Raw genomic sequence first — 13,366 nt, 5'->3', positions numbered from 1 at the left:
CAGCCAAAAGAAGAGCTTTAGTGAAGATCCTACCCTTCTATGGCATACCGGATAAATACATTAAGTTGATTGGGTGCTGCAGTTAAGGCTATTGGAGAGAATAGAATCAAATGGGAAGGTAAAACTCTCCTAGTTTTAGGTTACGCATGTGAATTGAGTGTTATATATAAAAATCGATCAAGTTGGGGAACGAGAAGATCGATCTAGCGGATGGTTATACTTACCGCGATGGCATCGAACAGTTCGTGGTAACGAACTGTAAGTAAGGAGCGACGTGACTCAATAGTAACCGAAACTCTATACCGATACCGATATAATAGTATACCGGTAGATATATCTACTGAAACACAGGAGCCATTTAATTAGAATAGAAAGCCTTTTTAAAAGTACTAAAGGTTTAACAGTTCGTGGTAACGAAATGTTAGTAAGGAGAGATACGGTTCTATAGTAACCGAAACTCTAAAACACTGATTTTTAAACTAATAGATGTATAAAGAAAATTGGCTTATTATGCTGATTCCAGATATGTAAGTTTCTTAAGTTTAGTGTAACACATCAAAGCATACACAACCTGAGAAAATTTGCCTTATTCTCCAAAAGGAGGGGGAAACACTCCCTAAAATTCCTATGTTCTAATTCTTTAAGAATGACCCCTGAATAATAAAGGCCGATCAATTAGAATAAAAAGCTCTTTGAAAAATACTAAAAACTTTAGCGTAAAGAGCAGGGTATTGACGATGGGTGAACCCCCTCATTTACGCAAAATTTCTGTTCGTTTTAAGTTTTAATGCTGCTCCTTCTTTTAGATGAAAAAACTTGTTTTTCTTATTTAGTTTCTGATCGTTTTTTAAATAATACTGGGAAATCCCGCGCCCGCTTTATGGAAAATTCCCTTCCCCCGTGAATAATTCCTCCATGGAAAGATCCTCCCACGTCCCCCCAACCCCCACCCTCCCAGAAAAAATTATCCTGAAAACGTCTTTATACTTAGTAATACCCTATACTATATGTAAATAATGGGAAAAGCTCACAGCTGGCAGCCCTTCCCCCGACGACTAGGGGGGGGGGGGTTAAGTCATCCTCAAAGACATGGTTATTACATTTTTCGACTATGCTGAAAAAATGGCTATCTCAAAATTTTGATTCAGTGACTTTGGGAAAAAACTGAGCGTGCGAGGGGGCCTAGTTGCACTCTAATTATTGATCACTTACAAGGGCACTAGAACTTTTAATTTCATTTTAGATGAGCCCTCTTGCGATATTCTAGGGCCACTGGGTCAATATGATCACCCCCCCCCCCAAAAAAAAAATAAATAAATACGTATCCGTAGTCTTTCTTCTGGCAAAAAATACAAAATTTCACATTTTTGCAGATAAGAACTTGATATGGTTCTCTGATACGCTTAATCTGATTATGTGATTTTCGTTAAGATTCTATGATTTTCAGGGGGTGTTTCATTCTTAAAAAAAAAACAAAAAAACAAGGCAACTTTTCTCAGGATTATAACTTTTGATCGGTAAGACTAGACTTGATGAAACTTATATATTTGAAATCAACATAAAAATCCAATTCTTTTGATTTATCTATCGATATTAAAATTCCGCTTTTTAGAATTTCAGTTACTAGTTCGGTTACGTGAACTGTTTGATATACTAAACAACTATATTGGGTGAAAATGTTTGATACTCAATCGATTTTGTAGTTTTCATTTTGGCATCCTTTAGTTTACCAAATGACGTTATTAGCTTACAAACCATTCAAAAATGTTTTTACTAAAACTTGTGTTTAGTCAAAACCTGAATGGTTTGATCATAAATTTGTTTTTAGTTTATCTTACATTTAGGATTTCAAATTCAATCAGAGTTAGACATCAAAACTTGTGTACCCAGGTAATACCTTACAAGAGAAGGGTATCAGTTTTTTTTTTTCCGGTGGTATGGTTTGCCAATAAAGCACAATAACTTGTTTACTGAGAATCATTTTCCACAATTTTCTAAACTTTCTACAGGGTAATTTAGACTAATTGGGAAGTGATTCCGCAAAGTCATACACATTGAAATCAATAAAAACTCATGCTTCCACCTATATTGAAAATTTGAGTCACTTACTTGAATTTCAGCTTAGCAGCATAGCTGCGGTCAGCTTGTTAAGCTACACAGAAAGTGGTAACCTTGCGTGTAGAATTTGAGCGTTGCAGGTGCTGCAAGGTACCGGTTTCAGACTCCAGTAGGAGCACATCAGAAAACCCATTTACATTAGTTTTCCACCTTCAATATGAAAAAATACGAAAGTTGTACGTTTTTCCACAAGGAAGGTTGCTCGATAACCTTTTAGCCCTAGCTGGGCTAAACTTTGATTTGCAAGATAAAACAGTAGATGTCAGCACACAAATACACAACTATGGAATCATATGCAACACGTAGGCTGTTTTGGCAGCTTGTCAGACCAACCGGTTATCAAGGAATTTTTGCCCCATAGCATTTTGCCCTTTTTGAGGCCAAAATTTAGAATTGTTAGGCGAAATTAGTGAAAATTAGAGCTTCGGGTTTCAGGATTGCTCAAAAGAGGTAGTAGAGCTTTTACTATTTGTTTTACTGAAGCCTCTCTCTATATTCTACCGCCGTTGGTTCTATATAATTCCTTCTGGGAAAATGCACCCAAACAGTTGTACACGTATCAAATACATAATTTTGTGTTCTTGCAAGTAGGAACTTGAACCTTAAGGGTAGGGTTCATAAATATTCCAATATGATGGTTCAGTTTCATCAAATTTTGACCATTTTAGTAGTTGTTTTTCCTTTTTTTATGGCACTTGGTATCAACCAAGTGACATATAGCAATCGCAAATTCTGTCGGTCTGTCGGTCTCGGTTTTGCTACTTTAGGCACTTCCAGGTAAGCCAGGACGATGAAATTTGGCAGGCGTATTAGGGACCGGACCAAAATAAATTAGATATAGTTGTTTTCCCGGTTTGACCATCTGGGGGGGGAGTGGGGGCCCGTTAATACGGAAAAAATAGAACAATTGAAGTATTTTTAACTTACGAACGGTTGATCAGATCTTAATAAAATTTGATGTTTGGAAGGATATCATGTCTCAGAGCTGTTATTTTAAATACCGACCGGATCTGGTGACATGGGGGGGGGGGGAGAGTTGGGAGGGGGAAACCTAAAATCTTGGAAAACACTTAGAGTGGAGGGATCAGGATGAAACTTGGTGGGAAAAATAAACACAAGTCCTAGATACATGATTGACATAACCGGAACGGATCCACTTTCTTTGGGGTAGTTGAGGGGCGGTTAATTCTGAAAAATGAGAAAAAAATTAGGTATTTTTAACTTACGAACAGATGATTCAATCTCAATGAAATTTGATATTTAGAAGGATATCGTGTCTCAGAGCTCTTATTTTAAATCCCGACCTGATCTGGTGACATTGGGGGGAGGGAGTTGGGAGGGGGAAACCTAAAATCTTGGAAAACATTTAGAGTGGAGGGATCAGGATGAAACTTGTTGGGAAAAATAAGCAGAAGTCCTAGGTACACGATTGACATAACCGGAACAGATCCGCTCTCTTTGGGGTAGTTGGGGGGGGGGGGGGGTTAATTCTGAAAAATTAGAAAAAAATGAGGTATTTTTAACTTAAGAACGGGTGATTGGATCTCAATAAAATTTGATATTTAGAAGGATATCGTGTCTCAGAGGTCTTATTTTAAATCCAGAATAGATCTGATGACATTGGGGGGGGGAGTTGGGAGGAGCAAACCTAAGACTTGGAAAACACTTAGAGTGGAGGGATCGGGATGAAACTTGGTGGGAAAAACAAGCACGAGTCCTAAATACATGATTGACATAACCGGAACGGATCTGCTCTCTCTGGGTAGTTCGGGGGGGGGGCTAATTCTGAAAAATTAGAAAAAATGAGGTATTTTTAACTTACGAACGGGTGATCGGATCTCAAAGAAATTTGATATTTAGAAGGATATCGTGGCTCAGAGCTATTATTTTAAATCCCAAACAGATCTGTTGACATTGGGGGGGAGAGTTGGGAGGGGGAAACCTAAAACTTGGAAAACACTTTGAATGGAGGGATCGGGATGAAACTTGAAACTTGGTCGAAAAAATAAGCACAAGTCCTGAATACATGATTTTTATAACCGGAACGGATCCGCTCTCTTTGGGGTAGTTGGGGGGGGGGTAATTCTGAAAAATTAGAAAAAATGAGGTATTTTAACTTACGAACGGGTCATCGGATCTCAATGAAATTTGATATTTAGAAGGATATCGTGTCTCAGATCTCTTATTTTAAGTCCCGACCGGATCTGGTGACATTGGGGGGATCTAGGGGTGGGGGAACCTAAAATCATGGAAAACGCTTAGATTGGAGGGATCGGGATGAAACTTGGTGAAAAAAATAAGCAGAAGTCTTAGATATGTGATTTACATAATTGGAATGGATCCACTCTATTGGGGGGGGGGGAGTTAATTCTGAAAAATTAGAAAAAATGAAGTATTTTTAACTTACGAAGGAGTGATTGGATCTTCATGAAACTTCATATTTAGAAGGACCTCGTGACTCAGATCTCCTATTTAAAATCTCTTATTTTAAGAGAGCTCTTATTTCAAATCCTGACCAGACCTTCTGACATTGGGGGGAGTTGGAGGGGGAAATATTGGAAAACACTTGGAGTGGAGGAATCGGGATGAAGCTTGGTGGATAGAATACACAAATGTCCTTGAGACGTGATTGACGGAACCGTACTGGATTCACTCTCTTTGGGGGAGTTGGGGAGAGGGGTTCAGTGATTTGGCTAGTTTGGTGCTTCTGGGTGTGCTAGGACGATGAAAATTGGTAGGCGTGTCAGGGAGCTGGACAAATTGCAGCTCCCAAATTGTGTTCCCAGATTCGACCATCTGGCGGGCTGAAAGGAGAGGAAAAATTAGAAAAAAAATAGGTATTTATAACCTACGAGTGGGTGATCGGATCTTAATGAATTTTGATATTTAGAAGGACATCGTGACTCAGAGCTCTTATTTTAAATCTTGACCGGCATTAAGCGTCTTAGTTTCCTTTTAAATCAATCTATTGATTCATAGAATTTCGCTAGAGCTCATACCATATGTTCTCTTGGCTCTAAGCTCTTCTTGCGTCGTCACAAGTGCCATATGAGCTCTTAGCTCTTGTTCTATCTGAATTTTGCAAATTGTCTCAGAGCTAAATTCTTATGGGCTTGTATTTAATGAATTTCACATATTTGAAATTAAATTAAAAAGAAGATTCTTTTGGTGAACACATTATTATCGAAATTTTATTTGTTAGGATTTCCATTGCTACGTGTCGCTCTTTACTTATAAGCCGTTACCACAAGTCGTTTACAATTGCGTTCTATCCTATACAGAGAAAGTAACATAAAACTTGTCTTTAAGCACTCTGAACTGCGCGTTTAGGATTTTTGCTGCAAATGCCTATTCTTTCTGAGTGATTTTGGTGCAATATCAAAATTAAGTTCTGGAATGTCCATACCTTTGACTTAGAAGACAAAAACAGTAAATAAACACAGTATGTCTTTTTGGGCAATAAACTAACCTCATGCGAATCAAATTTCTCGGGTTTCGTTAATTTTCTCGTCAAGAAAACCAATGCCTGAGAGGACTTTAAGATCAGGTTTCTCGAGGCCTTTTATTTAAAAAGTTTTGAGTCACTTCAATTACAAAGTTATGGTTATATAAGTCAGTGTGGTACCGTACACCGGTTTCTTTATTTTAATTCCCTTTTTTGCGTTTATTTAGGGTAGAAATTATCTCTCAGTGACATAAATAAATAGTAAACTTTAATATGATATCTGATTAAAAGCAATAGTTCAAAAAGAGCAAGAGTTGTGTGAGGTACCCGCTACGGATATTAAAGTACATTAAGCATACTGTGTGTACCATAAATCAGAGCTATGAAGGAGAAACAACCAAAGGTAAGTTATATTTTGAAATTCCACCTAGAATCCATTCTTTGATAGCTCTAACTTGTGGTTCAAGACAAGTTTTCAATTTAATTATAAAACAAACGAGGTTGTATCAAGTCTGGATAACATTACACATTTGAAGGCTAAAAGAGCCAGAAAGGGGGGGGGGGATTACTACCCTCATTAGCTGGCCACTCTTTACAATAAAGTTTTACCAGTGTTTTACTCAAATAATTTTCGAATGTAAATGATACAGACTACCAAGGCCGTATCCAGGGAGGTATATGGTTTGAACTCCCCATCTTTTCCACAAAAAAATCCCCCTGAACAGATTTACGACGGAAAATGTAAACACAGAAGGAAAATACTGATAAAAATAGTACCAATAGATATCTTATTTTATGCTCGTTTTGGTGCACCCTCGCTTCAAATAGCATATTTGGGCTTTGATAATACACCCCCCCCTTGATGGTTCCATTAATAGGCCGAGGATATATGCAACACTAAAAGAAACTCTAAAACATCGAATTCTTAAGTTAGAAGAACCAGCATGTTATTATTGACCACATTATCTTGTTTTCTTTTACTGTAGTCTCCATTTTTTAATGATTTCTAGTAATGCTTTTATCCGACTATGAAATCAATCGCTCAGGGGAAACTAGACTTAATTGAGTTTAGAATGCAACGAAGCCATTCTAAAAAAGAAAGTGACGGGCCATGATATTCAACATCATGGAGAAATATATTATTAGTGCTATATATGGGGTCGTCTGGAGAGGGCGGTATTGTCAATAACCTGAATATGAAAATTTGCATAAAATAAAAAAAATTAACAGTTTATCTTTGGGTACTTGTTTATTACTCAGAACAGACTTAAATTCTTGGTCTGAATCTAAGATATGAGAAAGCCGGTTTTAGAGCCACAAAGACAAGTGACGGGTGACAGAATGCATTGGACCTGTATTATTCAGGCTATATATTTCCCCATGAGGGATGTAGGGCAAAGTGTTTGGAGAGCGTAAAGTTGGAAAACAATTCTTACTTCGTAAAATGCAGAATGATAGTAACTAACACATTTTCCATGCACACCTGCTACATGGCCTAAATATAACTATGCCATGCTATATAACCGTTCGTTTTATCAATTAAAACTGGATAAATAGTATATAATAAAAAGCATAAACAAACGTTTTTTTACGTAGACGTTGTAGTCAAAATTTGGTATATTCGATTTCCGGTTTCTATTAACAAGTGTTGGTTTTTATTTACAGCTACACCGCGAACTGTTTAACTTTAGGTGTTTAAGTGATTATAAGCAGTCTTCATAATGACTGCATTGGTAAGTGTTCCCTTGCTAATCTACAAAACTATGTGGTTAAGTGAATGACCCCTATAACCCGCTGGATGTTTTTAGCTTATTTTTTTGCCGATTTTCAATCAAAGTTTCCTATTTTGAAATTTGTTTCCCCCTAACAGGAAAAGCTCGTTGCTACAGGTGGAGATCTTTTCCATCACATATTGAATTTCCAATTTTTCCTATTTTTTAAGACATAGGCCTGTGGTTTTGGAAGTCTCCAATTAACCATGAAAGATGACAGATTTTAAAAGATCATCCTTTTCTGATGACCATCTAGGAAGAAAAAAAAAAATCTGGACATCCATGAATCGGGTGGGAGGTGGTCATAAGGGAGTTTTGAATGAAAATTAGAGCTTCTCGAGGGAAGGTCTAAATAGATTGAGATGGGGAGGAAGTGTCCATAGCTGTTTTGCCCCAGGTGACTTGGTGTTGCAATGAGCAATTAATAGTAGTAGTAGTAATTAAAAATCGGATTTTATGTTCACTATTCTTGGCGGCGTACAAAGTACCTGATACTGGCTGAAATAATACACAAAATTGTTGTTCTAATACACCAACGCATCATTGCGCTAAATATTTGCAAAGTATTTGTTCGTCATTGCAAGGCGGATAAATAGTATGTCAAGTATAAAATTGAGTTTACTCTTGATCAATTCAGACCGTAACTGTCAGTTAACATTTCGATATTTGGAAATGCAAATGATTTCTCCCTCCCAGAAGTATCGTTTCCCTTCCCATAGTTCTTTTCATCAATCACTTCCCTTAATTTATTCACTTGTCCTACATGGCAAAACAGACAAAGTGTGATGATGTTATGAAGGAATAAAAAGAGGGATGGTATTCCTAATAGAAGTCTCATCAAAAGTAGACGAAAGGAAACGGCTTTCATAGGGTTAAGTGAGAGAAAAAAATTATCAGTCTATAGAGCTCCAATGGAAGATTCATTCCTACCCAAAAAATCAAGCCCGGGCCCCTGCTCTCTTGAACAGTAATATGCAAAGAATGATGGGATTTTCCCTTGGTCAAAACAAAACTTATTCAGTAGAAAATTTTGATAGCAAAACCCTAAAAGACCGAAAAGGAGAAGAACATTCTACCCAAAAATAGTTCATAAGCATGGTTCATTAAATTCTGGAAAATTAGGACATAAATTTATATTATCTAAACATCTGAGCTCTTCATTTGAATTAACTAAAAAAAAAAAACAACAAGTTTTTTCAACTGAAATAAGGAAAAACATTAAAACTTAAAACGAATAGAAGTTATTCTGTATGTGAAAGGGATTTACCCCTCCTCAACACCTCACTATTTACGCATAAGCATTATATATATATATATATATATATATATATATATATATATATATATATATATATATATATATATATATATATAATGAAAAGAGAAATCACCAATGCAACAGCACAAACACATTAAAAAAAAAAAGACAAAAGGAGAAAAGGAAGACTGTTTTCCTACATTAGCGATTAATATAGATCAGAACTTGAATGAGAACTTAACCCTATTTATCCATACAATCACATAGGTCAAACAGCATAGCCATACACAATCAACCATAAAGAATAATCCATGGACAGGCAGTCGTGTCATCAATAAGTATAAGTCGTCATTTGTCAAACAATAAAAACAGCAAAGACAAATAATTCAGAGGCAAAAACCCAACACAAGGGCTCATCAGGAGAATACACACTTGCCTATAGGCTTTCGGCACTTTAAATTCTCTACCCAGGCAAGATCACAGAATGCATTGGACTTGTATAAATCAGGCTATGTATTTCCCAATGAGGGTGTGGGGTGGAGATAAAGTATTGCTACACGGCCTAAATATAACTATGCAATGCTATATATATATATATATATATATATATATATATATATATATATATATATATATATATATATATATATATATATATATATATATATATATATATATATATATATATAAGAAAGCTTCTTGTTGTTATAATTAAGGACCCTTGTGTTTCTGCAGTAAACAGCGAGGTGTTGAGGGGGAACCCTCTTTATATACGTAATAGTTTCTATTTGTTTTAAGTTTTAATATTGCTCCTTACTTTCAGCTGAAAAAATTGTGTTTTTTTATTTGATGTCTGATCTTTTTTTAAATAATGCCAGGAATTCTGATCTCATCTCCACAGAGAAATCCCCCTTCCAACGGAAATATCCTCTAGACAATTCAGTCCCGTTGAAAACTTACCCTGGGCAATTACCCGAAACAACTCCGCGCGTGAAATTGAGACTAAAAAGAGAAAGCAAGGTATATAAAAAGGATTTTGTATAGGAATTTTTGCCGATTCCCCCCGTATAAAATTTCCCCTAGCAAGTTCAACCCCTGGAAACTTCCCTCTCCAAGGAAAGTTCCCCATGGAAAATCCCCAAGCTGAAAATTCATCCCCCCACCGCCCTAAAATGTATGCATACTTTCCAATAATAAATACTATGCGTAAACAATGAGTAAACTTTATAACCTAAGGACCTTTCCCCTGGGGCTGTGAGGGGGGGTCATGTGATATCCAAAGGCATATGTATAGGGCCTTTAACTATGATGAAGAAAATTGATATCTGAAAATTTTTATGAGACGATTTTGGGAAAAAAGGACAGGGAAGGGGCCTAGTCGCCCTCCAATCATTTTGCTCACTTAAAAAGGGCACTAAAACCTCTAATTTCCGTTTTAATGAGCCATCTTCCGATATTCTAGGATCACTGGGTCGATAAGATCCCCGTGGAAAAAAAAACGCATCCGTGATCTTTCTTCTGGCAAAAAAAGAAAATTCCGTGTTTTTGCAGATTGATGCTTCAAACATCTGAAATAAAGTTCTCTGATACGGTGAATCTGATGGTGTGATTATTATTAAGATTCTTCGACTTTTAGGTGGTGTTTCTCCCTTTTTGGAAAATTAGAAAAAATTTATCAGGCTAATAAGCCGAAATAAAAATAATCAGAAATGACCAGAATAAGAAGCCGATTTTTTTGAATATGTCTGTCGGTATCAAGATTCCATTTTTTAGAATCTCGATTACTATTGAGCCGTGTCGCTCCTTACTTACAGTTCGTTACCACGAACTGTAAGAACATTTTTTTTTTTTGGTCTAAAGTAAGTAATAGATTGCAACTCGCAGCTGTAGAGAAATTTCAGCAAAAGCTCCGTCAAGTTCTAAATGAGGTTGATCCATGAGCATCGAATTGCCTTGAGAATTAGCTCTGCTTTCAGTGAACCAGATAGACAGTGCCAAATGGGAATACCTTCCTAAGTTCTATCTTGGTTTTACATTTTTTTTTTTTTCCAAATACCCTTTTCATTGTTTCCTGTTGCTCGGTGGGAAAAATATCCCCAAAACAAGCTACTGCCATGATGAAAGTAAAATTCTTGAGTTCAGAATGATTGAGAGCAACTTGCCACAGATTTCAAGCCTGTGTCTAAAAAGAAATTAATTTGCTTATTTGTTTCTGGGGAGACAGCATCGAAACAGTAATTCTACAAAATAGTAGAACAATCGGTCAGAATTGCGAGCTTTAGACAAGCTAACATATCTACTACTCCACTTTCCCACCAATATGTCCCACTGCACACACTTCTTTATCTAAAGAACACCTTACCTGCTTATGCCCACCTACCTTTCTTGCCCCCCCCCCATATAACCCCTCGTCAGACTTACTCACAAGACACCTCAAAATGAGAAAAAGGACCCCGGCCATACCCTGGTAGTTAAAAAAATACCTTAAAAGACGTAAAAAGGTCAATTTGAATTAATATGGTACAAAGGCCATGCAAGATTTCACAGATCATGTTACATATTGTAACGTCGTTGTGAAACGTCATTTAAAGGAAAAACAGCATCCAAAAGTGATCCGATCTTAAGGAGGCCCTAGACGGTCAATCATTTTGAATATAAGCTTCCGTCAATCGATTGATTCAAGCATGATTAGCCGTCTAGGAACCTGTTTGACGCTTGAGTCAGGCGTTGACAGTGATCGATAGAAAATTTGAATGACTTAATCATTTTGATCAAAAGCCTTGTGTTCAATTAGCTTTGGTCGAGATTGAAGGGTTGATTGAAGGGTCTATTGGAGGCTGATTAAAGCGTGCTTCAATATATTGACGGAAACTTTTGATCAAAATGATTGACCGTATAGGGTCCATTTAAAGAAAATTATGTCATCAAATTCTGGATTCTCGAAGACTAGTTTTCTTACTGTGTTACTGTGTAATTTTCATGTGCAGGTAGTCTCATCTGTTTTTTTTTCTCCCAAGGGTGGCTGCATCAAGCCAGTGGTTCCGGTAGAAGAATTTTAATTTGGGTCTCATTCGTACAGAAATTGTGAGCGCCAATGCCCTTTTTAAGGGAGAAATTTCTCAGAGGGTGACTAGTCCACTCCCGCCCTTTTGGTCCATCTTGGTCAAAGATAAAAACGTGTCATAATTTAAAGGCAACCAATTTAGTCAAAAAGGTCCAAATATAGCCCCATCCGTCTAGCCTCCTGTGCAAGGGTGGGTTTAAAGTTATGAATAATTATACAATTTTCTTACTGATACCTTGAACTTGATCAAGAGATAGCTTGATCAAGATTTGGGGAAACCACCCTGACTTAAAAAAAATGCTATAAATAAAAAAAAAAATAATTAACTTTCAAACAAATTTCAAAACAAGTAACATTACAGCTTAAAACTCAGAAAAAATTACTGCATACATGAAGGGAGCTGCCCCCTATTCAATCCCGCTCTTTACGCTAAAATTTAGCGATTTGTCCCCAATGCTTTAAAAACGAATACTGGAACTTGAGGGAAATAGAAGGGGACCAGAAGTTATTTTTCAAAATAGTTTTCGATCTAAGAGAATTAAAGAGCTTTACGATAAGCGTTTGCTCATATATATATATATATATATATATATATATATATATATATATATATATATATATATATATATATATATATATATATATATATATATATATATATATATATATATATATATATATATATACAATGAAAATAGAAATCACCAATGCGGCAGCAAAAACACATAAAAAAAAGACAGAAGGAGAAAAGGAAAACTGTTTTCCAACATTAGTAATTAATATAGATCAGTACTTGAATGAGGCCTTAACCCTACTCATCCATACAATTTCATAGGTCAAACAGCATAGCCATACACAATCAACCATAAAGAATAATCCATGGACAGGCAGTCGTGTCGTAAGTCGTGATTTACCAAATATTAAAAGCAGTAACAAAGACAAACAATTCAGGGGCAACAACCCAACACAAGGGATGACCAGGAGAATACCCACTTGTCTAACGGGTTTTGCCACTTATATTCCCTACCCATGCACGTGGCGTGCCTACCATAAATTCCCCATGGCATCCCCGTGCTAGGTATCACCCCCAAAATATATGCCTATGAAAAAACAAATGTAAAACAGCCAAGTAACACCAAAACAAACTTATCATACCTTGGTTCTGGCCCTCGTGTATTTATGTTACCAATTCACAATCTATATTAATACTCTATATATATATATATATATATATATATATATATATATATATATATATATATATATATATATATATATATATATATATATATATATATATATACATAGGCCTATGTATACATATATATAAACTTACATCAAAATGTGAGAATTAAAAACAATAATGTTTTTAAAAAAAATTATTAAAAACAGCGCTAGCATCCTTACTTCAACGAAGTTCAACCAGGACTGATAAATAGAATGAAGTGAGATGCTCAAAGGTCTTTTTGTACACGGTTCAGTACTATTAATAAAATAAACTAGTTTTTTTAACTAAAAGTAAGGAACGACATTAAAATTTAAAACGAACAGAAATTACTCCGGGTGTGAAAGGGGCTGTTTTCTTCTCAACACCCCGTTCTTTACGCTAAAGTTTGACTCTTTCTCTCAAATCTACTTTATTAAACAGTAATAAAAACTTTAGCATAAAGAGCGGGGCGTTGAGAAGGGAACAGTAACCAAAACTCTAA

General features: G+C 36.0%; 1 protein-coding gene across 1 annotated transcript in view; it reads left to right on the top strand.

The window, feature by feature from the left end:
• Nucleotides 1-5,704: 5,704 nt before the first annotated feature.
• The window catches only part of LOC136030452 (sodium/nucleoside cotransporter 2-like), a 126,086-nt gene continuing 118,424 nt past the window's right edge, over nt 5,705-13,366 (top strand). Inside the window, exon 1 of the mRNA XM_065709452.1 lies at nt 5,705-5,966. Within this exon, the coding sequence (XP_065565524.1) occupies nt 5,946-5,966 (21 nt within the window). The 5' untranslated portion in view covers nt 5,705-5,945. The remainder of the gene's footprint in view (nt 5,967-13,366) is intronic.

The sequence above is a fragment of the Artemia franciscana genome, chromosome 8, assembly GCF_032884065.1.
Source record: "Artemia franciscana chromosome 8, ASM3288406v1, whole genome shotgun sequence".
Taxonomy (NCBI): Eukaryota; Metazoa; Arthropoda; class Branchiopoda; order Anostraca; family Artemiidae; genus Artemia; species Artemia franciscana.
The sequence above is the reverse complement of the archived record's forward strand: the minus strand, read 5'-3'. Positions and strand labels throughout refer to the sequence as shown.